Source organism: Leucopleurus acutus, assembly GCF_964270905.1.
Source record: "Leucopleurus acutus genome assembly, chromosome: 2".
NCBI lineage: Eukaryota > Metazoa > Chordata > Mammalia > Artiodactyla > Delphinidae > Leucopleurus > Leucopleurus acutus.
The window spans coordinates 132293453-132321141 of record NC_139143.1 but is presented as its reverse complement, the minus strand read 5'-3'; the positions used below and the strand labels follow the sequence as shown (position 1 = coordinate 132321141).

The 27689-nt window shown below is 36.9% G+C and overlaps 1 protein-coding gene across 1 annotated transcript in view; it reads right to left on the bottom strand.

Annotated features, from left to right (window-relative positions):
• PTGER3 (prostaglandin E receptor 3) overlaps positions 1–27689 on the bottom strand; it is a gene marked incomplete at both ends in the record, with an annotated part of 66028 nt that overhangs the window by 13333 nt on the left and 25006 nt on the right. Inside the window, 3 exon segments of the mRNA XM_082863455.1 lie at positions 1137–1264; positions 1267–1269; positions 15473–15652. Coding sequence (XP_082719581.1) covers positions 1137–1264; positions 1267–1269; positions 15473–15652 — 311 coding nt within the window.

The following is a 27689-nucleotide window of genomic DNA, read 5'->3' as shown; positions in this document are numbered from 1 at the left end:
CTGTAAGTTTAAGAACCTACCCTCTACTGTTCCACCTCCCAGCCCCTGACCCAGCCAGCAGAGAACATAGACTTGTAAGGAAGTTTTGTTCTGTATAGAAGATTTTTAAAGACATTTAAAAAATAACTAAGTTTAGACTGTACAATTATCACCTTAGCCTTTAGCAAAAGTAGAGACTCCAAGAGCTAAAAAAATGCAAATAGCACCAAATAAATATAGTGACCACCTTTTAAATCTGTGACTATGGGTCTTTGTTTTCCAGTTTAAGGCATTATAAGGGAGATCAAGAAGGAAGCTGAAACAGTGCTGAGATGACTAATAAAAAAATAATAAAATAATAAAAAATAAAAAATATATATTTTAATAAAGGTTTACGTGTAATTGGGTTAAGCCTGTTCTGAATAGATGCTAATCGACCCCTGAGATGCCTGAGAATTGCTGACTATTGTTGCAATTGAAATAATAGAGATAATGTGCAAAATTAGACCAAAGATAAATTCCAAGATGCACTGATTTTTTTCGATTTTTCAAGTTAAACTGCTATAGGTGGGTTGCCATTTGCATTCATCTGAAAACATAGAATTCAAGTTTTGTAGATGCTGAGATTTTATTCCCTTGAGCAAAATGTTCTGCACTGTTCTAATCAGCCTGACCAGTTCTGAAGAAAACAGAGCAGCCAGTTGAAGAGAAAACTGGTGAAGGGATAAAATGTCAAATATACCAAATAGATTTTGCTTGCTAGCAACAAGGGAAGAAAGACTCAAAAACTGGGGACAGCTTTTCTCTTTCTCAAAGATAAAATATGCTCTGCTCTGAAACTGCATTGTATTTTGCAGGAAGAAGCTAGAGCAAATTTCAAAATTAAACAGAAGGAGGTGATAAACAGAATGGTTTCACTGCAGACAAATGACCGGCTCTCCCTCTGGCCGGTCCTGAATTTTACAAATTCTCCCAGGAGTCCCTGTGTCATTAGGAAGCAAAAACACCTTCTCATTAAGCCCGATCCTAAGTTACCTTACAAGCAGGAGAGAAAGTGTGAAAGGAAAAACAAAAAAAGAAACAAAAAAAAGGACTGAAAAAGATGCATACTTAGTAACCCAGATCATGATAAGCTCTTAGTTTTTAGCAAAACTCACAGGCCTGGGCAGCAAGCGGAAGTGCCCTCTTTTTGTGCAGCCATCTGCTGCCAGAGGTGATATTCTCTCCACTGCAGAAGCGGCTCTGCATCCAACAGGGAAGGTCTGAATGTTCTCAGTAGTGTGCACACGCCTAGATTGGACATAAGGACTACATTTTTGCTGAAAATCTTGTTTGTTGAATCTAATCAGTACTGTTGGAAAAACCACCTTCCCACTGCTGCCCAAGATTATTTCTGGCTGCGGAAAAAATGCCCAGGCATCAGAACAGAGTCAAAGCCTTTCTTTCATGGGGCCTTAGAGGATTTCTCCAAGATAAACTTGATGCTTCAGAAAATAATCATAGTAGTAGTTCTTCACTAAGTGAATTCACAGCAATTACATTCTAACCTGAAATCAGGTGAGAATCGCAGCTAACACTTCTCACTAACTCTGTGGACTTGGCCACGTGATTTACCCTCCCCGAACCTCAGACTTCTCATCTGGAAAATAGTGGTAATAACACCTACCTTGTGGCATTGACATGAGAATTTGATAACATATGTAAAATATAGGTGCTCATAAAATGTTATCTGCCACTATTGTTATTATCACTATTGTTGTTAGTGTTCATGTATATTTAAAATCATTTTCTTTTCTAGGAGTTTGGTTCCTTACATTTTTTTTTTCTATTAAAAAGCCCATTTTAAAGCCGGTGTGATCAAAAGAGTGAATTATTCAAGAAATACATCAAAACATGGAATCTAGGAAACAGGGTATCTAATAAAAAAGAGGCAATAGGCTGAATAGAAGAGAAACTTTAAAAAAAATTTTAGGCTCTAAAGGAGGTACAGATTATCTGATAGGTTTGAGCACTTGGAAAACTGTTAAGATTTGGTCATTAGAAAAAGAAAGTTAAGCAAATTTAACTTGATAATTTCTTAACTCTAGAAAATAAAAACATGTGTCCAAGAAAGAAACATGATGAAGAAACATTGTTATAAAAACGTAAACACTGAATTCTGATTTAATAAAATTGTGTTAGAACCATAATGGGACAATGCGTGAGGAGAGAGTTAAATTCAGCAAAATAGAAAATTAGCCTACAAGGTCCAAAGTTGATTATGCAGGATACAAAAACATAAATATGTTATTTAGAAATATGATGGTATATTTCAGAAGAAATGTTGAAAAAAAGCTGGAGAGCAGGCTAGTGGGGGGAGGGTTAGAATGAGGAGTGTGGGTATCATTAGCTTTTTATAACTGAATGAAAGATTCTTTAAATTCTATAGTGTTTTACAATTTTCAAAAGTTTCACATACATGATTTCATGTAATCCCATAACCCTTTTATTTATCCCCTAACCCTATATTGCCCCCATCCCCCCACTAGTAACCACTAGTTTGTTCTCTATATCTGTGAGTCTGCTTCCCTTTTGTTTTATTCACTAGTTTGTTGTATTTTTCAGATTCCACATATAAGTGATATCAGACAGTATTTGTCTTTCTCTGTCCAACTTATTTCACTCAGAATAATGCCTTCCAAGTCTATCCATGTTGCTGCAAATGGCAAAATTTCATTCTTTTTTATGGCTGAGTAGTATTCCAGTGTGTGTGTGTGTGTGTGTGTGTGTGTGTGTGTGTGTGTGCATGCGTGTGTGTCACATCTTCTTTATCCATTCAGCTGTCATAATAAACATTTAGTGCCACTGACTTTTTAAAGGCATGAACATAAAATATTGTGATTAAAAATGAAACACTGAAGAAAAGAAATACACATTTGAGATATAATGGACATCTCATACACAGACACACACACACACTGATAAGCCCAAGTGTATGAAAATCTACACAATCTAATCTTTGTAATATTTTCTGAGCCAAAAATAAAGAAGTAAATGAGATCTGTCATCTAACAATCAATATTATAGGATTTGGTAGTTTGGGAGGAGGAAAAGGAAAGGAGGCAGAAAAACTTAAGAAATGGAAGGCATGGCCCCTGAATTCAATGATCCTCCAGTCTGGTAAGAGGACAATCTCATAGGAGAAGGAGGCTGGAAAACTAAAAGTTCTTTTTAGGGAGAAAAGGAACAGAAACCTTTTATAGGCATTTCTGTCTATGTCGCCTAGAGATTTCCTATGAGCTGTTTTTCAAAATTCAAAAGAGAAAAACTTGTCTGTGTTTAGCTGACAAGATGAGCTTCATGACATTCCAGAGAGAAAGGAAAATCATGTTTTTTCAGCTACAGGATAACACATAGATCAACCAACCTCTGATTGTACAGATGAAGCAAATAAACTTAAAAAAAGCTATGTATCTTTCCCTATGTGGGACCAGAACTAGACTTCTAATATCACTTGTGTGTTCTGGTGAAAGCCCAATACTAAGTTAGCCAGACTGTACTATAGTGGTTTGAGATGAGAAAAGTCATAATTAAATTTAATGTTCCATTGATGAAATCCAGATAATAAAATAATATTAACCATTACCTACTTGTATAGTGCTTTCAAAAGTGTCCTTATCTTCATTCTTATTTAATCCTAATAATCCTGTGCTGATAAGAAAATTCAAGTTCAGAGAGGTTTAGTAAATTGTCAAGGGCAAACAACCACTGAACAGCAAATTAGATAAACAGACTTAAGTGTTCTGACTCCTTGTCCAACACTGGGAGTTTTTCTTTTTCATTATGACCCACTAAAATTTAGAGAACATTTTAGAGAAATGATGTTGCTTTAAAAATGCTTTAAAATACTTTAAACATGCAATCTCTCAGTAGTGGTCAAATATTAATTAATTAAATTAATAAATGAATTATTTTAGGTTTCAATGACAATTCTGTTGAAGGGATAGTAGCAGAAATATGCAAAATGGCTATGGTGGGAGAAAATCTGTCATAAGGAGAGGAGCCATGCATGTCTAACTAGGGCTGCAAAACATTTAAGGTAGCAGTTCCCCTTCAGAGCTTGGCAATAAATGAATATTATTTCTCCAAAATTTTTCAAGTAAATATTAATTCTGTCATTGCAATTCTTAAAATAAAGAGGCCAGGCAAAAAAAAAAAATTTAATGGTCAAGGAATGTTGAAAATAAGTAACAAAGAGCAATTGTTCTTCCTCTAAAAATGGCTTTTCATGGATCTTCTAAGGAGAAGACTCCAAGCCACTGACTTATGAAAATCAACTTGCAATTTCATGCATACTATGTACAGCTGTCCAATTCACATACACACATCCAGAATGTAGGATGCTCTGGTATCAAAGTGTAGGGTTTCCAAAATATAAATATTTCAGTGCTCTAAGATGGCACTTTTTTCCTCAATAAGACAAGAAAAATGCAAAGATAAATGTCATTAATTGCTCCAGATGTTTCCCTCTAGAGAAGTGCAAACTATAAACATCAATACTGCATTCCACTAATAGCTTCAAGCATTGGCTTAAAGTATCATTAATTTTACATTTGTAAGGTCTGCAAGTGTATGCCTTGCATTTTACTGAAAGTTTCAATCAATAGGTCCTCCTTGCTGCTTTCATTCTAAATAGCAACACAAAACTATAGTACAGGCAGAAGTGTAAAAATATATTTATCCATATCCATAACATAACATAAAGTCACGTAACAGAAAATAACTGGAAGTTAGATTCTAACCATTTTAGAGATTGCATTTTTCAGGTGAGGTGATATTTATTTTAACTGATTTTTTTTTAATAGTTGGTTTTAAATCTCTCTTGCTGGATCAACACAAGGCAAAACTAAAACTCTGTGTAAGGCAAATGTGTCATTGGATAACTTGTAATTCTTTTCCAAAAAATGGTCCTTTCATTTTTCAACCTGTTTTTGGCAAGTAACCTATATTGCTCCTCTTCTGTTTGGGATGGTGTTGTTTCTTTTCCCCGCATGATGGCAATTTTAAAAAATGATTGCAGTTCTGGGCTTCCCTGGTGGCGCAGTGGTTGAGAGTCCGCCTGCCGATGCAGGGAATGCGGGTTCGTGCCCCGGTCCGGAAGGATCCCACATGCCGCGGAGTGGCTGGGCCCGTGAACCATGGCCGCTGAGCTTGCACGTCCGGAGCCTGTGATCCGCAACGGGAGAGGCCACAACAGTGAGAGGCCCGCGTACCGCAAAAAAAAAAAAAAAAATGATTGCAGTTCCTTTTAATAATTCTGCCCCCATTATGTTGATTTACTATTATGGGCATCATGCTGATTGACTATTATGGGCATGTCGTTCCTTGACATGAGATGTCAAGGAATTTTGGCATTCACAGGGAAGTAATTATGTTGATTTAGCTGCAGTTTTCGATTTTAATTTTCAAACCAAACATGGACACTTGTGAGGTTCCTTGAATCACAAAGATTTTCTCACATTGAGAATTCTTAACCTGTGTGTATAAATTTCCAAGACATCTGTAGACAGACTTTAGGAGGACTGCACAATCTCTGACACTGTAAAAAAAATTCTCTGTGCTTTTTGTGAGAAGGGGATCCAAAACTTTCACCAGATTATCAGAGGGGTCTCTGACCCCACAGTGTTTAAGAACCAGTGTTCCACTGGGTACTTCTAGTTAAATCTAATTTTAAAAGGCCTCAATGGGTTGTAATGGTTTCAGAATTATTTTCTTCCAATGTTCTTTTCAAAATTGAATTCAAACAACCTTGCATGTTATATTCAAAGACTTCTTTTTAAAGGATTGCATAATAATATTAGGCATAAGCACTGATTATCCATAGACCTTCCCTACTTTGCCTCAGAAATTTACAGTAAACTAATGAGTACCTTTGTTTTCATTTTAATTTTGGGTCAGATTTGTGGTTTAAGTTTTTCAAATTCCCATTTCATGCAAACTAGAGTTTAAATGTCAGTTATAGAGATCATGACTTGAACTCTGTCAGCAAAATGTATGGTAATAGCTCTATACCTGAGGTACTGCAGACTGGCACAAACTCAGAAAGGCACAGGCTGATAAAGAGACATTTGCCCCAGATTTGACTGCTCTTTGATAAAGATTATGTCTCAGATTAAATAAAGCTCTTACAACTCTGTAACACAGATCAGACATGCAAAAATTCCATTAAAGACAGAATTTGGTAAATTAGTTCTCTCTTACTAACGCACCTTGCCTGGAAATGTGAACTTAATTAAGAGGAATTATAACAGATTTTCGAGGTCCTGAGAGAAATGGACCATCTTTAGATATCCCTTTGAGAGACATATAATCCTAGGGCCTCTTATCAAGAACAAAATAGGGATTGGAGGCATCAATAGGAAGATGATACTTTCTAAGAAATTGTACCTCTTTGTCTGTGAATAGGTTTATGTGATTACGGAAGTGGATCAGGGCCCACGGTGATCAGGGCACTGCTGTAGTGGTAGTGCCACATTTTTGTGCAGTCAGACACAAACTGGCATTTTAATGCCTGCTTCCTTGAGAAATGCCAGAATGGTGCCTGTCAGGACCAAGATCCCACAGATGGCCTTGTCCTGAAAACCCTCACACATAGCTTCCTCTTAGTGGCCATGGCCCTTGCCCTAAGGCAGAGGGTCCCAACTAGGGGCCAATATGTCCTCCATGCTGCGTTTGGCAATGTCTGGGGACATTTTTGATTGTCACAACTAGGGTGATGTTACTGGCATCCAGTGAGTAGAGGCCAGGGTAGCTGCTAAACAGCTTACAATGTACAGGACAACACCCCACAACAAAGAATTATCTGCCCCAATGTGTCAAGAGTTCCATGGTTCAGGGCTTCCCTGGTGGCGCAGTGGTTGAGAGTCCGTCTGCCGATGCGGAGGACGCAGGTTCGTGCCCCGGTCCGGGAAGATCCCACATGCCGCGGAGCGGCTGGGCCCGTGAGCCATGGCCACTGAGCGTGCGCGTCCGGAGCCTGTGCTCCGCAACGGGAGAGGCCACAGCAGTGAGAGGCCCGCGTACCGCAAAAAACCCCAAAAAAACAAAAAACAAAAAACGAAAAGAGTTCCATGTTTCAGAAATCCTGCCCTAAGGCCAAGTCACTTTTCCCCACTCTGTGAGATTACAGAGGTATGCACGATTCAGACCCACACTTTTTACAGGGCCACTAGAATTTAGTCAGTTTGAATGCCTTGGAAATTGTACTGCTTTGGGCAGAGTGGAGTGAAAAATATCTTAAAATGTGCCTCCACCTTCCTGGTTAATAGCAACTCCTTTCTCCAAAATGCAGATTAAATGTCAACTCCTACAGGAAACTATTTCTTATTTCAGCATCACCTCCCCCATATGCTTTCATTACCATAGGCTTACCCCAATAGCAGCTCTGTTCAAATGATTTGCTATTCCCCTACTAGATTATAAATTCATTGAAAGCTGGGTATTTTTGTTTATTTTTTAAATCCCTGTGTCTTAGTGCCTACCAGAATGCTTAGGCCATAATTGGTACACAACAAATATATGTTGAAGAAAAGAACAAGTCTGGAGGACTGGCTTGGATTCTGAGTACCTTCCTCCAAAATAGGTCTACTCAAGACTTTTAGGTGAGCACAACAACCTCCAAGATATCTAAAGATGCCTGACTCCTTGTCCTCTGAGAACATGAAACTGGGCAATGTCATTCCATGGCATGTAGGTTCATCAGCGTTGTAGTGGAAATTCTTGGTGTACCGGAAGATAGCCATAATGATGTTTACCTCAAATGCTACAAGACTGTAGAGATCATAAGATCTGGTCGGGGGCTTCCCTGGTGGTCCAGTGGTTAAGAATCCACCTTCCAATGCAGGGGATGTGGGTCTGATCCTTGGTTGGGGAACTAAGATCCCACATGCCATGGGGCAACTATTCAGACTACTGAGGCCGTGCGCACTGCAGCCTGTGCGCCACAACTAGAGAAGTCCACGTACCACAACAACAAAGAGCCCGTGAGCAGCGATAAAGATCCAGTGCAGCCAAAAAAAAAAAAAAAAAGATTTGGTCAGCGATTTACGGCAGAACTCTCCCTAAATGCCTTTTCTTAGGAGGAAGGAGGGCGAGCTCGGCGTGTTACTTATAATGAGCTTGGCTTTGCAGTCTATGTTCTACAGAACTTCTCCCATCACTGAGGGAGGAAGAAGTAGAGTTGAGCTAAATAAGCACATGGAATAGGGTAGTTGGGTAGCCCAACACATCTCTACCAGTAAACAGCTCACACCAATACACAGGTGGAAGTCTGCTGAAGGAGCTGACTATAAACAAGTGCAATTCTTATGTTGGCTGCCTGTAGATTATACTCAAATCCACAAGAAAGTAGGAGAACTAAGTTTAGAATAATTTATAAATGTGCTTTTGTATTAAAAACAAAAATTCTGAGATTATAACATGACTAGGTATCATATTGAAAAGCACCTCTCAAGTTTATAGCACATCAGTGATAATTTGTACTACATGTTATTATGGAATATAAAACAAAATGATTTAAATGTTACAGATAGGATGATGCTATTGCATTACATTGTGCTGTTATCTTGGCAAAGCACATCAAATAGGATTTTAGCAAAATGCTTAATGTGATTATAAGTAAAACATTCCTGACATGAGTTGGCATCAGGAAAGAAAGACAGGGACATTTCAGAATATTCGACTTTATTTTCCATTGACAAGCACAACATAAATAACGTACATTTGTTAAGTACACAGACTGGCTCTGACTAGAATGCCGTCAAAATTCTGATGTACTTTTCATAGTCTCTTTTATTTTTCGTCTCCACCATATTGAAGACTACCCTTTAAAACATACTGGAAGATATGTTTAAATACACTTAAGATAACTAACTACATAAAGGTGACAACAGTATACCTTCCCATTTAACCAAGTGTGTAGGGATGGGGTGCTGAGTAGGAGAGGTGGAGAAATGTACACTTTCTATACTGAGTTTTACATGATTGATTGAAGTGCCAATGATTTCAATTCTTACTTAGATACATTTTGAAAATAATATATTCATTTGTTGTAAACAGATCAAAATAATCAGTGCCTATTTTTAATTTGTTTCCTTAAAGAAATGTTCAACTTTATGCTATTTGTACAAAATTGTTTGGTTAAAGAAGAGGGAGAAGGTAAGATATTTCATATATATGCAGGAAGATTGGGAAGAAAAAGAGTTTAGCAGTCAGTGATGAGTTGAGTGAATTTAACATTCACTCTTACAGAAAAGAACACTGGCCACTCCTCACTTTGTCCTACTGATGCTCAATTATGAAAAGACAAACGTGGCCTCTTCCTCTCCTTGCTTCTGTGAAATGGCCTAAAAGGATGAAGAATCTTGACAAGTTAGAAATACACAGGTTTTCCTTCACCTCTTTCTCTTTGTGCTCTGTCCCACCCTCCATGCCTGGTCCATATGAGTGTCGTTTCAAAAGCTGAAAGAACATTGAAGTCCATCAGTAAGTCATACACATTTTCTCCTGCTGAACATTACAGCTTTGATTTCTACAGAAACTGAAAACCATAGAAAGAAACTATTTTCAAATAACTATTAAAGTCTGGTGATTAGCTAGCTTTTGGCTAGATATCTGATTCACTTTAATTAAAAAGTCAAAATATTCTAATTCTAAAACAGTTAACAAAAGGATTTAAGATCTTCTCTAAAAAAATTTAGAAGTGCTATCATCTCTAAAATGCTCAAAAAGCCTGAAAAGACTAACTTGTATCTGATGGTAACCTCTTTCCTTCTTATCTTTACTCCCATAATAAAATTATTTCATCAAAGCAGATATTAAAAAGCAGACTCAGATGTTTCATATATTAGGACATTAGCATATTAGAAATGTGAAACCATTCTCTCTCTTAAAAACAATCCCAGCTTCACCATAGTAAATATTTCTGTTACTTTTTCTCCGTGAGAAAATGGAAAAACAGGCTGGAGGCAAGGGCACTGGGGAAACAATCTCATTCCTAATGAGGAAATAAGCATTCCAGTGGATATTTGAGTTATGCTTTGAAATAGATTGATGTAAAACTTCTGAAAATAAAATAATTTTCATTCTCAATAGATACTGTGATTTATATATGAATAAATATGGTATATGTCTGATTGAACTGCATTTCTAGAGAATCAAAATGTACTTGTCTTGTGGTATCATAATGTAATGGTTTACAACTCAACTTGTATAAATTATAAGCCTTTAAATAGAATCCTCACTTTAGGAATTATAAAATAGAGACTATACGGGGCCTTCCCTGGTGGCGCAGTGGTTGGGAGTCCGCCTGCCAATGCAGGGGTCACGGGTTCGTGCCCCGGTCCGGGAGGATCCCACATGTGGAGCGGCTGGGCCCGTGAGCCATGGCCGCTGAGCCTGCGCGTCTGGAGCCTGTGCTCCGCAGAGGGAGAGGCCACAGCGGTGAGAGGCCCGCGTACAAAAAATAATTGTCGACCTCTTTTAGAAAAAAAAAATGCCTCACTTCTAGACTTGTTGAAGTCTTTCATAAATATGTATAGTTTCAGTTTTCCCTTTGTCACTTTGAGAACAAAGTCACCCTGTACTACTCTTTTTACTTTCTTCAGTTTTATAGGTGGACTCAATCCAAAAAAGGCATTCAGGGAAGGCATGTGAAAAATTTTACTTAATAACTACAACATGAATCATTATAAAATTGAAACCTTTTGCATGAGAGAAATCTAGGGGAAATGAACTTTTACATGTAATTAGTAACTATATTAATGATACCAGTATAACGGAGTTTAATTTTTGAATTTTCCCTAATTCTCTGTTTCATGCTTCACACGTAATCACCACCTGTCAGTAGTCTTAGAATTCTGAACAGATAGCAGCTTCTTAACAAATCTGCATGTGAGTTTTAGACTGATTTCCAAATTTTGTAAATAGACTCTATCATAACCTATGTTAGGAAACATCACAGATTATGTCACCTCTTATTAGCATTGTATTGCAACTCAGAAAACAGTTCTGTCGATTTAGCCACAATATTACTCTTCATTTAAAAAATGTTATAATCTCATTCATTGAACAATTCTTTTCATTTATTTAGACCTCAATTTTTGCAGATTTGAGACATAACACCATCACAAAGCTAGCAATAAACAAGCAGTTATGAAGATTGGGCATGGTTGGCGACCTAAATTTTTACAGAGATAAATCATGGAAATTTTAATTATTCCATACTAAGCTTTTTATATGTTTGTAGTAATAAATACTCTCTGTAGTAATAAAGTCTCTCTGTGTCACTCATCTTCTAGTAATCTGTATATTTCAAGAGAAGCTTTGGGGTTAAAATATGAGAATAAATGGGTAATATATGTGCCTAAAATTTCATAAAACAAAATTTTTCTATTTTCTGTAGCTGACTTAATCCCAATACAAAGAACTATGATAACTGACATGGGGAAGACTGAAAGCAGATCACTAATCTGGGGTCAAAACCAACAAAAACATATAAAGTATTAAATAAATAAAATTCCTAATTCTTGAAAATTTAATATTAGAATATTGCCACAGATTGTCCACCTTATTAAAATACTGTTTTGTCAAAGTTTTTAGTTTGTCTATTACTCAATGCCAGTGTGGTCACAGGGTCTTTTATAGTTAACTTTTACATGAGCTTCCACAATTTTATTCCATAACATGGTCAAAAGGTCTTTTATATAATAAAGAAGTGTTCAGTATCTATGTGCACTTTAAAATTGACAATCATTTAAATCTGGCATGATTAAATGCTTACACTTACTTAAAATAACTTCATATATAGCATTAGGTAAATTTGATAAATCTTGGGATAACACATTTTGTTTCTTCAATTTAAAATATTTTAAAGATATCCACCATACTTATTTTATTTGAAAAGTAAACTGTTCTAATTGGTTGACGTGTCATCATTCTCTTCTGTGACACAACATAGCGGTATAAATTCACTGTTTGGAAAATCAAAACTGTTTCGTAAAATCTACGACAGCTGACATTACATATATTTCTACATTGCGTTCACTCACTACTTTCTATTTAGTTTCCTAGGTCTCTATTTTTTTTTAACCAATACTGAGAAGTTTTGTAATTCTCATAATTTATGCATGCATTTTTTTCCTGCTCAGATATATGCATGGATAAACTAAGTATATGCGAGTGAATTTAAAGGCCAATGAACTTAAATGTGGAAACTGACATACTCTTCTGCAGTGACTTTAGATGTTTACTTCCTAACCACATCTAGGGCCTCTGAACAACATCTCTGAAATCTAACTTCAGCTATCATCCAAAGACTGATATCATTTAGGACTTATATTTCTTATCAGGTTTTCCATGTACTAACAAATGGCTGCCTACATAACAAAACTCACATGCTGTTTACATAATTCTTCCTTTTCCATCTCCTTTTTTTTTTTTGACAATAATATTATATTTTAAAGTCTCTACTAAAAAGATAGCCTCTTATGTCCAGATCTTTCTTCCAGAATTACTTGTTTCAATTATTTACCTATTCATTAATTCTTCTTTTTTAAACATCTTTATTAGAATATAATTGCTTTACAATGTTGTGTTACTTTCTGTTGTACAACAGAGTGAATCAGCCATATGCATACATATGTCCCCATATCCCCTCCCTCTTGTGTCTCCCTCCCATCCTCCCTATGCTACCCCTCTAGGTGTTCACAAAGCACTGAGCTGATCTCCCTGTGCTATGCAGCTGCTTCCCACTAGCTATCTATTTTACATTTGGTAGTGTATGTATGTCCATGCCACTCTCTCACTTCGTCCCAGCTTACCCTTCCCCCTCCCCGTGTCCTCGTCTGCGTCTTTATTCCTGTCCTGACCCTAGGTTCTTCAGAACCTTTTTTTTTTTTTTTTTTAGATTCCTTTTCAAGCTTGTTCAAAAACTGCCATCATCCACAACTACCATGTATCCCTGGGCAGGAATTTGTTTTGTAGTTAAGCATGAGTTTTAGGCTGTTTTGTCTTTATGCATTTCTGTGGTTTGATGAAAAGTGCTATTTCTTTGACAATAATCTCAATTACCACTTGGGAGTAGCAGTCTCTTAAATTATTAATACAAATAACGCTCTTTGTTATGCAGCAATATGACACTGCACATCTGAAGATAAATTTGTGTTTCTGTAATTAAAGAAGCAGAGATCATTCACTTTATCAGCTTGATGGTCTGTAATGGCATGAAGCGCTTCAACCATATCGTGGGGCCCCACCAATGTGCACTTGGTTTTGGCAGATAATGATTCATTCATTCTCTGAGCAAACAGTCATTGAACACTTTCTATATTCCAAGTGCTGTACTAGGTGCTGGAAGAGATAACCCAATCAAGCTCATACCACTTGGATCTATACTATGTGTATATCTAAACCTAGGGTCTGAGGACCACTCAAGAGGTAAAACCTCTTCACTATAAGATCATTTAAGTGCACTTTTTTCCTGAAAAAAAAAAGTATGTAGTTTTGTTTCATCCTCCATGAGGTGACCTGTAGGATAATCCAATTCTATGGCATAGAGAGATTTTATAATGGGGTTTTAGTATAGGTTATTTATCATCATTTTTTCCAAAACCTAGACTAGTGGAACGATCATGAGTTACAAAAGTGCTCCCAGTAGATTTTTTTCTTTTATTTGAATTTTTGAATTATATTTATTCATTTATTTTTTATACAGCAGGTTCTTATTAGTTATCTATTTTATACATATTGGTGTATATATGTCAATCCCAATCTCCCAGTTCATCCCACCACCAACCCCGCATCTCCGCTACTTTCCCCCCTTGGTGTCCGTACATTTGTTCTCTACATCTGTGTCTCTATTTCTGCTCCCAGCAGATCTTGCTGTCTCACTCAATTTGACATGGTCATTTAAATTAATTCCTCCTGATTGACTTAGAATGGTGTACTTATTAATCTAATAGATATTTTGTACCTCTTAAAATTAATTCTTCCCCAAATGCTTACTGAGCACAAACACAAATGTAGTTACTATAAAGGAGTATAAATAAATCTCAAGTTTCTTAAAACTAGGAAAGCAATAAAGTAAAAAACAAATTAAAATCTTCATGAGAAAACGTTAGTAAGTCTGCAAAATGAATGCTCTAAAGAGTATGAAGAACATATTTTGTAGGTCTGATTTGAAAGATTGTTGTGTTTGTTGGGGAAATCTTCTGTTTAAGTGTAATTCTCAAAACTTAACGTAGTGACCTACTTGTGCCAAAAAGATATCAAGCTTAGCTATCAAGGTTTGTACACATGTAGACCCTGAGAGAAACATTTTAAGAATAAATATTTAGATAGAGCTACTTTGAGAAGAGGGCAGAGAAAGTGCTGTGAGGGATCAATATTATTAATTCCCTAATCCTATAAATAGGCCAAACTATGGAAAGTCTTTATGGAAGCTTCAAAATATTTATTGGTGTTAGAATCAGAGTTAGTATTTAAATACCCAAAATACTGAAGAGAATACTTTTGGTGGAAAATCAGGGAAGATAATTAGCCAGAGTACCTATATTTAGTGCTCAAATCAGTCCTTAAATAGCATTTTGAAAAATCACTTCACTGACTCCCAAGCACAGTTTTACGAATCTTCTGCAGGCTTGTAGGAATTAAAAATGTAATCAAAAGGAAGAACATTTAGCAATTTGGATGGTCACAAACTCTGTCATTTTTGAAATAAATGGAACTGACTCTTATTCAGATAATGAATAAACCTAATTACCAACCCAACCAAAACTTAAACTTTGTAAGGATAGCAGCTAATTTACAAATTGAGCAGTATTTAAATAACATCAGTACCAATGAACACTTGTGGATACATTATAGATGTTTTTTTAACCCTAAATCAACTTTTTAAAAAAACTGTAAGGGGAATAAGAGTGACACAGAGAGAAAGAGAGAGTAAAAGAGAAAGCAGAAGGCCAGGGTTTTGAGCAAAAACAAACCTTGTCTTCAACGATCTGTGCGTTAAATTCCCCATGTATTCAGAATACTAGAATATTAACTATTCCCATCCCACCCCCATCACAGACCAAGATCATTTATATAGAAGAAAAAGTCTTCACCTAATAAATAATCACATATTCAGCTACAAATGACAGAGTCCCCCAAACACTAGACTATTATTAATCTATTTTCCTTTGTTTGTGTTTGAATACTTCTGGCACATAGGGGATTATCTATGCTTCTGAGACCATTTAGCCTTATATCAAAAATTCTACTTCAACGCATAAACAGTGGCATGCCAGATATGCCTAAATTCACAGTAAGGTTTAGGGCTATTTGTTGCCAAAAGCTGTGAACATGCAAGTTGATTAAGAGTTCTCTTTCATGCCTCTGTCTGTGTTATTTCATTGGATAGTGAGATCGTCTGTACTTTCTTTCCATTATTACAGCAGCTGGAGACAGCATTTGCTACCTGGCAAAACTTTTGAAGAAGGATCTTTCTTAGCAGCAGATAAACCCAGGGATCCAAGATCTGGTTCAGTGAAGCCAGGCGAACAGCTATTAAGAAGAAGCTGCACTCTTTCTGCTTTTCTGTGTACGACTTGCAGTGCTCAACTGATGTATGATTGAAGATCATTTTCAACATCATTATCTAAGAAAAAGGGACAAATTATTATTCCAAAGATTAATAAAGTCATATGCATCTCCCCTACATGGTACTTTGCACATAAATTAACAATCAATTGGTTATTGGATTGAAATGATCAATTCAAGCAACACTTATACTCACAGAACACAGCCCTGAATTATATAAGATATTCCTCTGGATTTTCCCACATTTTTGCCTATTCAACGTGATGCAGATTTTTTAAAAGTACATGTACTCAGGCTCTCGGTTCTTGGGATTTAAGAAGTTGGAAAACAACACATCTCAAAATTAGCCAAAGTCGTCTGTCTTGCTGCAGAAAATACCAGGAGGTTGACACCTAAATGAGAGCCAATGCTTCAAAAAAAACAAAACATATGTAATCTGAAACTTCAGTAGTTGTAACTGGAAAAAAAGAAAAAAAAACCTAGAAGAAAAAATAGAAGCAAGAAAGGGGAAAATAGTAGTTATATTTTCTTTTTCTTCTTCTTCTTCCTCTTCTTCTTCTTCTCCTTCTTCTTCTTGTCATTAGCATTTACCGAATCTTTACAATTTGCCTGACACTGTGTCAAGTACTTCATATGTATTTAATAAACAATAGAAGATAAATATTATTGCCATCTCCTTTTTTACAATTGCAGAAACCAAGGTTTAATGACGTAAAATGGCTGAGCCAGACTTAAACCCAGGTTCACTGACATACGTCAGACAGCATTTTACCTCTTTTTGGTCTCTCCCTGGTCACTGCACACACACTAGAATGTAAACTCCATGAAGGCAGAATTTGGGACTATATCATTTTTTCCTCACTAGTTCATTCCCAGTACCTAGACCAGTATTTAGCAGAGGGTGTTCAACAACCATTTGTAAATGAATATATGATCCATATACAAATATAATATATGACATCTATAACATACATAATATAAATATACTTATATTTGAATGAATAAATATTTGTGATTACCACAGAAGAGAACAAAATGAAGATTCAAATGGATCTGGAAAGGTATTCAAGCTCATTAATCATCAGAGAAATGAATATTATGACAGAGTAAGAAACCATTTTACACCCACTAGCTTGACAAAAATGAAACGTGACTTTGGGGTGTGGAGCCATGTGGGTGCTTTTGCATCCTACTAACAGGGGCGTGAGCTGCAGCAGCCACCTGGGAAGACAGTGAGGCCTGTCTCTGCTGCTGCTGTGCACAAGTCCCACTCCCAAGAGTACACTGCCCCTAACTGCTGCACCAGAAGTTGTGTGTATGACTGTTCATTACAGCATTGTTCGTAACAGCAGAAAAAAAGCAGGAACAACCCGAACATGGGTTCACACCTGCAAACAAAGAAAGGTGCTGACTTTATTACCAGCTCCTAAACTGGTCTTTCTAGACGTACATGACTATTAAGCACTTGAAACGTGGCTGGAGAAAATTGAGATGCTGGGATATGTAATGACTAATGAAATGATACTATCTTTGATATAGTGTGTTAAATAAAGTACACTATTAAAATTAGCCTCACTTGTTACTTTTTAAAAAATGACATTACTAGAAAATTTAAAATTATATATGTGACTTGTATGTGTTGCTCACGGTACATTTCTACTGAACCCAAAATGTCTCTCTCTTAAGGCTCACATTTATTTGGATGTTCTGTCCTCAGGTCACACATCCCAAATTGAAGGGGTCCCAACATCCCTGGGCATCCCAAACACCCACAAACCTACCATCCCAACAATGGCACTTTCTTTCTAACACAGTCACCCTGGCTCAACACGTCAGAGTCACCTTCGAATCCTTCTTTTGCCTTGTCCTCTGCACTGCCATTTGCTCTTGTTCCAGTCTCATCCCCATTCAGCTCCTCCTCTCATCTGAATTATAGTGATAACAGACACCCCGATGGTGCAAATAGATGTCAGCACTACACAGATTCGGTGTTCTAAATCTCGGCTCTGATCAAATCTTCACCAGCTATGAAAATGTCAGCTTGGTCTTACTGGACAGAATTGAGTCACAGGTAATTCTTAAACCAATCACTGGCACAGGAGATGGAAATTTCCAGGTTTGGCTTATAAGACAAATACATTCTCTGGGGCTTACACCCTGGTCCTTGACCAATTTACCACCTAATACCTGAACAAAATTATGGCTCTATAGACAAATAAGAAGAGAAAAATGGGTAGGCATACATTCTGACTCTGTAATTTCTTTCAAAGAAATTTTTTCCAAGGGATTTATTCAATAAAAGAAAAAAGCTGGACAAATAAGTGAATGTTCAGTGAAGAATTATCTAATCTAGTAAGAAACTGCAAACAAGTAAATCTCTAGTATCAGGAGTAAAGTTTAATAAAATACAGCCTGTTTGCTTAATAATATATATATGAAGTAAGTGAAAAGAACAGAAAGTAAGATACTATCATGTATATATAATTGTATTGTTATTACAATTAAATTATGTAAAATATGTAGACTTGCAGAAGGCAATGGAATTATTATTAAACAATTATTAAATTATTTTAAATTTTTTATGTACATAAAAACATTTCAAGCAATTTAGGAAAGTCTTTTGTTTAAAGGGAGTTGATTATTCCCTTCATTAATAAATATGAATACACCAAATACACCAAAATTATTTAAAATAAATATATCTACATTAGTATCTTCTGATGCTGGCTCAGAGCCCTGTGAACTGAACACTACCTCCCACATGTGATGAATGTTAAGGGCCTCAAGATGGGGCGATTATCCTGAATTATCTGGGTAGGCTTAATGTAATCACACGGGTTCTTAAAATCTGAGAACCTTTCCAGCTGTGGTCAGAGGGAGATGGGTCCACAGAAGAACGGTCAGAGAGATGCAGTGTTGCTGGTTTTGAAGATGAAGGAAGGGAGCCATGAGTTAAGGAATTATAGACGACCTCTAGAAATTGAAAGGAAAAGAAAAAAAAAAAGCAAGGAAACAAGTCTGATTCTTCTTCAGAGCTTCCAGAAAGTAATGCAGCCCTGTGCATACCTTGATATTAGCCCAGTGAGACCCATGTCAGGCTTCCAACCTACGGAACTGTAAGATACATTTGTATTGTTTTAAGCCACCAAGTTAGTAATTTGTTAAAGAGCTACAGTAGAAAACTAATACTCCCACAGAGTGAGTTCTCAACAAATGCTGAAAGGGGATGGGGAGGTATGAGCTCGAAAACAACTTATTCTCTCTCACAGATAAAACATCCTAGCAATTTTCCTTACTTTGTACACTTTGTTAGGAAACTTTTTTTTTAAACATAAAGTAAAAGTAAACTTCATCCTAGCTCTTATATAAATTATCTCAATTTCTATATTTGCAACATGTAAAAATGCATTCCTGTTATTCAAGTTACATCAGTTAGATCTCAGTCTTTGACTAAAAGGTATAAAACTGTATTTTCAGTTCAGTTGCCTTTAAGAAAAACACGTGGTTATTAATTATTTTGTCTTCTTTTTATAAGCTATTGGTGCTAACTCTTTCAGTCCCTCACCTCATCCAATAATTAAATATATTTGACCACTTACCATCTTTCAGGAAGTGTTCTGAGCCTCATCTAGAATGATTTAAAAACTCACTTAAGTTACATTTTCATTTTCTTTTACAAAATAAAGTGTTGGATTTCTCCAACTTTTTATAATCAGGAAAATTCATAAAATTACTTATTAAAATGGAATTTCAGTCATTTTACACAGTCCTCCTTGATTATTTAAAAATTAATTTTTATGAGGCTAATAATTTAAAATTATTTTTATTAGGCTAATACAGGTTTCATATGCCTTACATTGGCTAGTCCACTGTAATTTCCCATAATTTTCTAATGACAATGCACTGATTATGAAATTATGAAACCAAACTCTGTAAGCAATAGCTGGCACATGGGAAGAGACACTCGAGCTTTCCCAGAACTCATGAGATGTGCAGCATGAAGATAATTGGAATTAGAGGCAGTGAGCATGATATCGCCATTTCCAAATGGCAGCAGGGATGGAAGTAGAACTCTTAATTCCCTGTCTAATTTTAAACATAAATGCAAGTTAACATCCATGAAAAAAGCAAGGAAAGGAGTCTCCGATGCTCCTGCAGAGCTTCCAGCAGTGAATAGAGCCCTGTGGACACCTTGATATTAGGTGTCCTATATTAGACATCCCTCTATTTAAGGAGCTGAACAGTGATGAGAATTTTTGCAAATATATTTTAGACGATGAGACTTTGGGACAAAAACTTTGGCATCAATATATAGACTTCTGGTAGATTATTCCTATTAGTCCCATTCTACAAGGGAGAAGGGACAAACAAAAACCAGGATGTTTGGCCACCACTGAAGCTATTTTTTCAGCAAACACGCTGCACAATTGCTCCTTCTAAACAGCCTCATGTAACAATCTGGTCAAGGGAGCCGTGAGACCAGCTGTGGTTAAACAGAGCTGCCGCTCTTCTGTCAGCATCTTCTCCAGGCTCCATGTGACTCTCCCAGGCCTCTTGCCTCTCCTCCGGTTATCAGCAGGAAGAGAGAGTTCTTTTTGTACCGTGATAGCGAGGAACACAACTACATCAGTAACCCCTAAATTCTCCATCCCTGCCTAGTGTCAAGGGCAATTACTTTTCTCCATCCTAAAGGAAGATTTGTCCGATTTGTCCCTTCCACAGTGATAATGATCTTTTAAATGTACAAAACACTAACCAGGGAGACCTTTTTTTTTTTTTTTGGTCACACTGCACAGCTTGTGGGATCTTAGTTCCCCGACCAGGGACTGAACCCGGGCCCTGGAAGTGAAAGCGTGGAGTCCTAACCACTGAACCACCAGGGGCCCCAGAAGATTTTTTTTAATATTCTGCATTTGGACTTTATTTTACTACAGTAGGATTTAAAAGTACACATTTAAAAACCTTCAGTACTTTATTTCTTGGTTCAAATATGCCTTGGGCTATAGGCTACATATATCTATTAAAGATGATAAATGAGAAAACCCAGAAAAATTAATTTGTGGGGAGGGAATAAAATTTTTATTTTCCCTTAGGCTCCATTACGTGGTTTTTATGCATTTCTAGATTATTCCTAATATAATGTGTAAGAGAACTTTCCTCACAGCCAATTTTTATTTATGATGTTTTGTTTTCCGTAATCTCCGGTTGTCAGGTTATGGGAGAATAACCTGCTCCACTGGAAATTCCCTGTATAGTTTGATAAATGTGCTACATTATAGTACATTGAAACCAGTCTGGGAGCTTTGAACCACTTAATTACATAATTTGAAGGACTTTCATGAGAAGAAGTTTCACTGCAGATTTAAGAAATAATTGTAGTCTTTTCAATCTGGTTACAAATCTGTTCTCAGATTGCCAAATCATCTCAGCATTCTAGACTTTGTTTCAGAAGCTTCTCCTCTTTATCTAATCTGGAAAAGTTGGAAATAAACAGTTCATACACATTAAGAAAAGTTACTAGAAGTTGCATTACTTCATCTTTACTATTATGCAATTTTATTAAATGTTTCAAAACAACAATGGACTAAGAATCAGAAGAAGCAAATCCTACCCTGGCTCTGCCACCAATTATGACTTTAAGCAAGTCATTTACTCTCTGTGCTTTATTAAATTTACTAGTAAACCATGGAGTTGGACTGGATGGTCTCTTACATATACTTCTATGGTTAAATTTTTTTCTGATGAATTCTGGGGCAAAACTGGAAAATGAATAAGGATTTAATTTGAAAAAGAAAAGAAACTGAAAAGTAAAAAATGTGGAACAAAAGACAAAACTCTTCTGCAGGAAAACCCCAAATGTGTCTTTTGGGAAATGGAAGAGAGAGGAAAACTACAAAGTTAGAAAGTGGACAGTGTAAGAAAACAAGGGACAAGAATTCATGAAACTTTAGGAGGAGATATTTTAGAAGTTCAGGCTTAGGCAAACACACTGATCAAGAGTTAAAGACCTGCCATAAATCTGACTCAACTCTGCTTCTAGTTTGGGGACAAGTTACCTAACTTTGAATCTTGATTTCTCTTCTTCTCTAAAACATGATTAATACATGCTTACTAAGCATCTTCTCCATCTAGTAGTGCAGTTGTGAAAATTAAAATGAGGTAAGGATAATTAACACCTTCAATCTACACAGCATACCTCTCCCCAAACCCCAGGCTACTGCACTATTGTATAGGTTTCTAGAAATAGAATGCTTTGAGGTTCAAAGAAAGAATAGGGGACACTTAGGGGAATAGTGCAAGGAAATGAATGTATGATCTATAAGTCTGCTTTACTTAAATTTCTACCTAGTAGAGTTATTTCAAAAAAACCTTCAAATTTGCACTTTAAAAATATTTGGTAATGCAGAATTATCCAATCACTACACAGGGGAACTCAAAATTGTAAAGAAGGCTGCAGCCTGCCACCACATTATTTGGTACCTAGGAATTACTTTCTTCTCTCAATTAGTATGAACTGTGAAATCTGTGTGGCTCAGTATAGCTCAGTACATATGTCTAGATAGATATTTATCTTTCTATTAGAATAGTCAAAAAATGTCAGTAACAAGTATTCAAATTCTGGCTGAAAGGGGGAAGGCAAAATCTACTCTATAAAAACATTCATTCCTTGGATTATGGATGATAGATTAGCTTTGTAATACTCATGTCAGAAGAGGTATCTTTATTATATTTCAAATTTTTGTATCTCAGGTATCAAGAGAGTCTAGACAATATGTCTTTGTCAAGGTTTAAGGAACATTGATGTTTACAAATGTTTAGAATTAGGATAGTTTTGTTTTCTTCCAAAATATAGTTTCATTTAAACCCCAAATGCTCTATCCTACTATCTTACACTCAGAGAGAACCACAGTATTAGTGACAATTAAGAGCAGCTAAATGGTTAAGGAAGGAATCAGAGATGTGGGCTAAGTTTTGTGTGCAGGGATATTCTCCTCAATATGAAAGAAAATTAAAAACTTAAATGGCCAACAAAAGGACAATGTTCAAATTACGGAACATCTCTCAATGTGCATAATATGTAGTATGTTTTCCAATGTTAACATTTAAAATCACGTTTTTGAAGAATATTTAATAACGTGAAGAAATGTTCAGGATGTGAAAGGTGAAAACAAATGTTTATTACATAATATAATCCAATTAAAAAACAATTCTGTGTGTATATATAGAAAAATACTAGAAGCAGTTAACTCTGAGTAGGAAATTAGGGTGATTTCTATTTTCTTATCTATATTTTTCTTTGTTTTCCAAATTCTCCACAACAAATGTGTTACTTTCACACTTTGAAAAGAAGCATTAATATTAGAGTACTTGAAAGCTTAGGTATAAAAAATAACCTCCTATATAATTTATTGGCAAAATTTTAGCATCACAATCCATCCTAGAACCATCACGTGGTCATTTTAAGTTGAATTCTTAGGTAGTCAATGTGTGACTAATTTAACAACTAATAGGTAAACAGTCTGACACTCTTACAATGGGTCAAAACATTTAACTTAATAAACAAATTCAGTTTGATTTATTAAAGGGAATGTGATGTTTATTGGTAAAGTACTGGCATCTGAGATTCACGGACAGTACAGCCATGATATGCAAAAGAATCCCCTCTTGTGCCAGAGTAAGTATACAACACAGGCTAATACTGTGATTCTAACCTAATATAACTTCTTATTTAACTTTGTTTCATGTCAAAATGACACTCAGTTTTAGATCTGTGCTGTGGGAGAACTTTACCTCATAGGGGGATCCAAATAGACACATGATGTACTTGGGATGGGCACTGGGTAAATATGGGCACACAGGGATCTCTTTTTGAATCCACGATCCCCAGCCTCCTTATCTCATTCCCTAGTTAGCTCATCTCTCTCTCTCTCTCTCTCTCGCTTTCATTCACCACAGTGGCTATTTTACACATTTTCTACTGTTCTAATTCACATCACAGAAAAAAAAAAAGCTGTTTAGGGTCTTTTCACCTTCTTAGGACCAAATTCAGCATTGTAGCTCTCCATTCCTCCTTTCCTCTTGTTCAAACAAAAGACGTGTCCTGTCTCCTAGCTAAGACCAGCCTCTGTCTGTGCCCTGGATCCTATCCTTCATGAATGTTAGAAGCCTTATTTTCTCAATTATCTCCTTCCTCTTTTATCTTTAACTTTTGGCTTTTTCCCATTATCATTTTAACATATCTAAATTTATCCTACCTTGAGAAAATAAAACGTCCTGTGGAATTCTTACCTCCCTACACATACTGCTCCAGAAGCTACAGCTGAACTTCTCCAAAGAGTCGTCTATCCTCTTTATCTTCAAATTTATTTCTAAACCTACTATAGCCTGACCTCAGTGCCCATAAATCCTCAAGAAGGGCTTTTTGAAATCCACCAGACACTTACCAGCCTTTCTTGAAACATTCTCTTCCCTAAGATTCAAGTTGTCAAATAAGTTCAGGTTGCCATTACCCAAATATTCTCAAATATTCAGATTACCATTTGTTCTGATTTTCTTACTAATTTTCCTGGTACCTCTCTGAGTGCCCCTTTGCAGTCTCCTTTATGGCTCCTATTTCTCCATCCATCCTGAAAGTGTTAGCATTTTTCAGTCCTATATCATATAATGGGAGGGAGCTACTATGCATAAACTCATTGTGCGATTTCTTCTAGCCCAATGACTTCAAAACCCATCTATGTGCTCTAGGCTGTACCTCTTCTCTGAGCTCCAGATTGATTGATTTAGCTGCCTAAAGCCCAGATCTTCCTAGATGTCTGACATCAAATTCAGCAGAGGTTCAAATTGAAATCATTATCTTCTTCAAAGCTGCTCCTCCACTAATCTTCTCTGTCTCAGTAAACCCAGTCCCCTGAAACAGAAACTGAAGAGTTATCCTTGCTTCATCTTGATTTATTTATCTCCATATGTTCCTCTCTGTCTAGCTTTTTCTCTCTCATTCCACCTCATTAGTCATATTCCTCACATCCAATCAATCACAAATTCTCCAATGAACTTCCTAATACTTTAAAATCTATCACTTCTTTCATTTTCACTCCCATTGACCCTAAATTCAGACCGTCATCATCTCTTATATAAACTACCACAGTAGTCTATTACATGATTCGTTAGCCTCCATCCTGGGCCCCTCCGTGCTGTTTACAAGATGTTCCTGAAATGAAAATGTGACTGTGTTATTCCACTTTGAAAAATTTTTTCAATGGCTTTTAATTGCCCTGAGTATAAAGTCTAAACCCTTTAAAATGGGCATTGAAGGCTCATTATCTTTTGGCCCCTGTAGCGCTTTCTAGCCTAAATTCTCACCATTTGTTACTCCCACACCTATATTCCAATTACTTTGAACTTCTTTGAGTTCTTTAAAAGTGCCAGTTCTTCTTTCTTCTAGACTTTTATAAATGTGGATCCCTAGGTCCTATAACTCTCACTCTCCTCTTCTTTACTTGTCTAAGTCCAACTTATTTTTTGTGTATATTTGAAAAATCAATTTATCTGCTGTTTCCCCTGCCAAAAGCCTAGCAGATAATTCGTAATATGTACTCCCAAAATTCTTGACTACTTTTATCACTCCTACACACTTTATATTGTTGCTTAATTGCCAGCCTCTTCTAGTAGATGAAAATTGTTACAAGAGTAGGGCTTACTTCTATCCTTTTAGGTATATCTCAGGACAGACCTAGCCCAGAATATATTACACTGTAGATTTATAAATAGTTTTGAGGGACTTCCCTGGTGGTCCAGCAGTAAAGAATCTGCCTTGCAATGCAGGGGATGCGGGTTCGATTCCTGGTTAGGGAACTAAGATCCCACATGCCGCAGGGCAACTAAGCCTACATGCCACAACTACTGAGCTTGCATACCTCAACTAGAGTCCACATTTCACAAACTACAGAGCCCATGCACTCTGGAACCCGCACACCACAACTACAGAGCCCACGTGCCCTGGAGCCTGTGTGCCACAGCTAGGGAAGAGAAAACCCACACGTCACAACTAGAAAGAAGCCCGTGTACCACAACAAAGAGCCTGCGTGCCACAATGAGAGATCCTGCATGCCTCAACAAAGATCCTGCATGCCGCAACTAAGACCCGACACAGCCAAAAATAAATAAATAAATAATAAGTAAATAAATCTTTAAAAAATAAATCAATAGTTTTGAATTAACAAATGAATGAATAATAATAGTAGAGTGTATCCTACTATTATTAGTACCCATTTGTGGGTAACAGATTTTAGTTTCACTTAATGAACAAATTCATTAATATTTATCCTTATTCAAGACTCTGGTCTCTTTTTTTTCCTTTCTGTTATTATAATTAGCCAAGATGACAGCTTCAATTTAGGTATTAATAGAACTAAGCACACCTTATTACTCATAATTTTAACTAGAATGTTCATAGCTACAGAAGTAACCTGGAAGAGGCTGGAGGGTTGGGCTATAAAGTCAACAGGAGAAGCAAATATTTAAAATAAAACAGAGGTGTGGGTAAGATGATGGAGTAGGAAGACGCTGAGCTCACCTCCTCTGATAGGCACACCAAAATTACAACTTTTTACAGAACGCTATCTATGAGAATTGCCTGAAGACTAGAGAAAAGATTTTCCACAACTAAAGAGATAAAGAAGGAACCACAACAAGACAAGTAGGAGGGATGGAGATGCAGTATAGTCAAGACTCATACCCCTGAGTAGGTGATCCATAAACAGGAGGATAATTACAACTGCAGAAGTTCTCCCCAAGGACTGAGGGGTCCAAGCCCCACATAGGGCTCCTCAGCCCAGGGGTCCTGCACTGGGAGGATGAGCACCCAGATGTTTGGCTTTGAAGGCCAGCAGGGCTTGTGTATGGGAGAGCTACAGGGCTGTAGGAAACAGGGACTCCACTCTAAAAGAGTGCATGCAAAATCTCACACTCTCCAAATCCCAGCTCAGAGGCAGGCATTTGAAAAGAGCCTGGGTCATACCCATTTGCTGATCTTGGAGAGCCTCCCAGAGAGGGAGGAGGCAACTGGGACACCCTCTGGGGACAGCAGCAGATTCTGGCAGCAGCCATTTTGGGGAGCTTATTCTACCACAAGGAAACTGGTGCTGAAAAGTGCCATTTTGGAATCCTCTCTTGGCCTATTAATGCCAGGGGTTTATCTGCCCACCAGTGTGTTGCACCAGCCCAGACCCAACCCCCCCCAACCCCAGTTCCCCACAGCCAGCAGCCCCAGGACCTGGTCCTGCCACCAGCAGTCTAGCAGCCACCTGGGTCAGAGCCAGCCTTGCCTACCAGTGTACCCATGGTAGTGGGCCCTGCCACAATGGAAGAGCCTACACAGCCCACAGAGAGAGTACCCCTAGAGCATATAGCTCTGGTGAGCAGATGGGAGTGTGCTGCTGGGCCCCATAGGACATCTCCTCCATAAGGCCACTTCTCCAAGATCAGGGAATGTAACCGACCAACTTAATACTTAGAAATAAACACAGAGATTTAGGCAAAATGAGAAGATAGAAGAATATATTCCAAACAAAGGAACAAGACAAAACTTCAAAAAAAAAAAAAACTGCAAGAAGTGGACACAAGCAAGGTACCCAATAAAGAGTTCAAGATAATGATCATAAAGATGCTCAACAAACTCAGAAGAATGGATGAACACAGTGAGAATTTTAACAAAGAGTTAGAAAATACAGAGAAGAACCAAACAGTGGTGAAGAATACAATGACTGAAATAAAAAATACACTAGAAAGCATCAAGAGTAGAGTAGATGATACAGAGGAAAGGATCAGTGGACTGGAAGACAGAGTAGTGGAAATCACTCAAGCTGAACATAAAAAAGATTTTAAAAAATGAAGATAGTTTAAGAGACCTTTGGGACAACATCAAGCATCCCAACATTCACATTATAAAGGTCCAAGAAGGAGGAGAGAGAGAAAAAGACAGAAAACTTATTTAAAGAAATAATAGCTGAAAACATTCCTAAACTGGGAAAAGAAACAGACATTCAGGTCCAAAAAGCACAGAGAGTCCCAAACAAGATGAATCCAAAGAGGTCCAC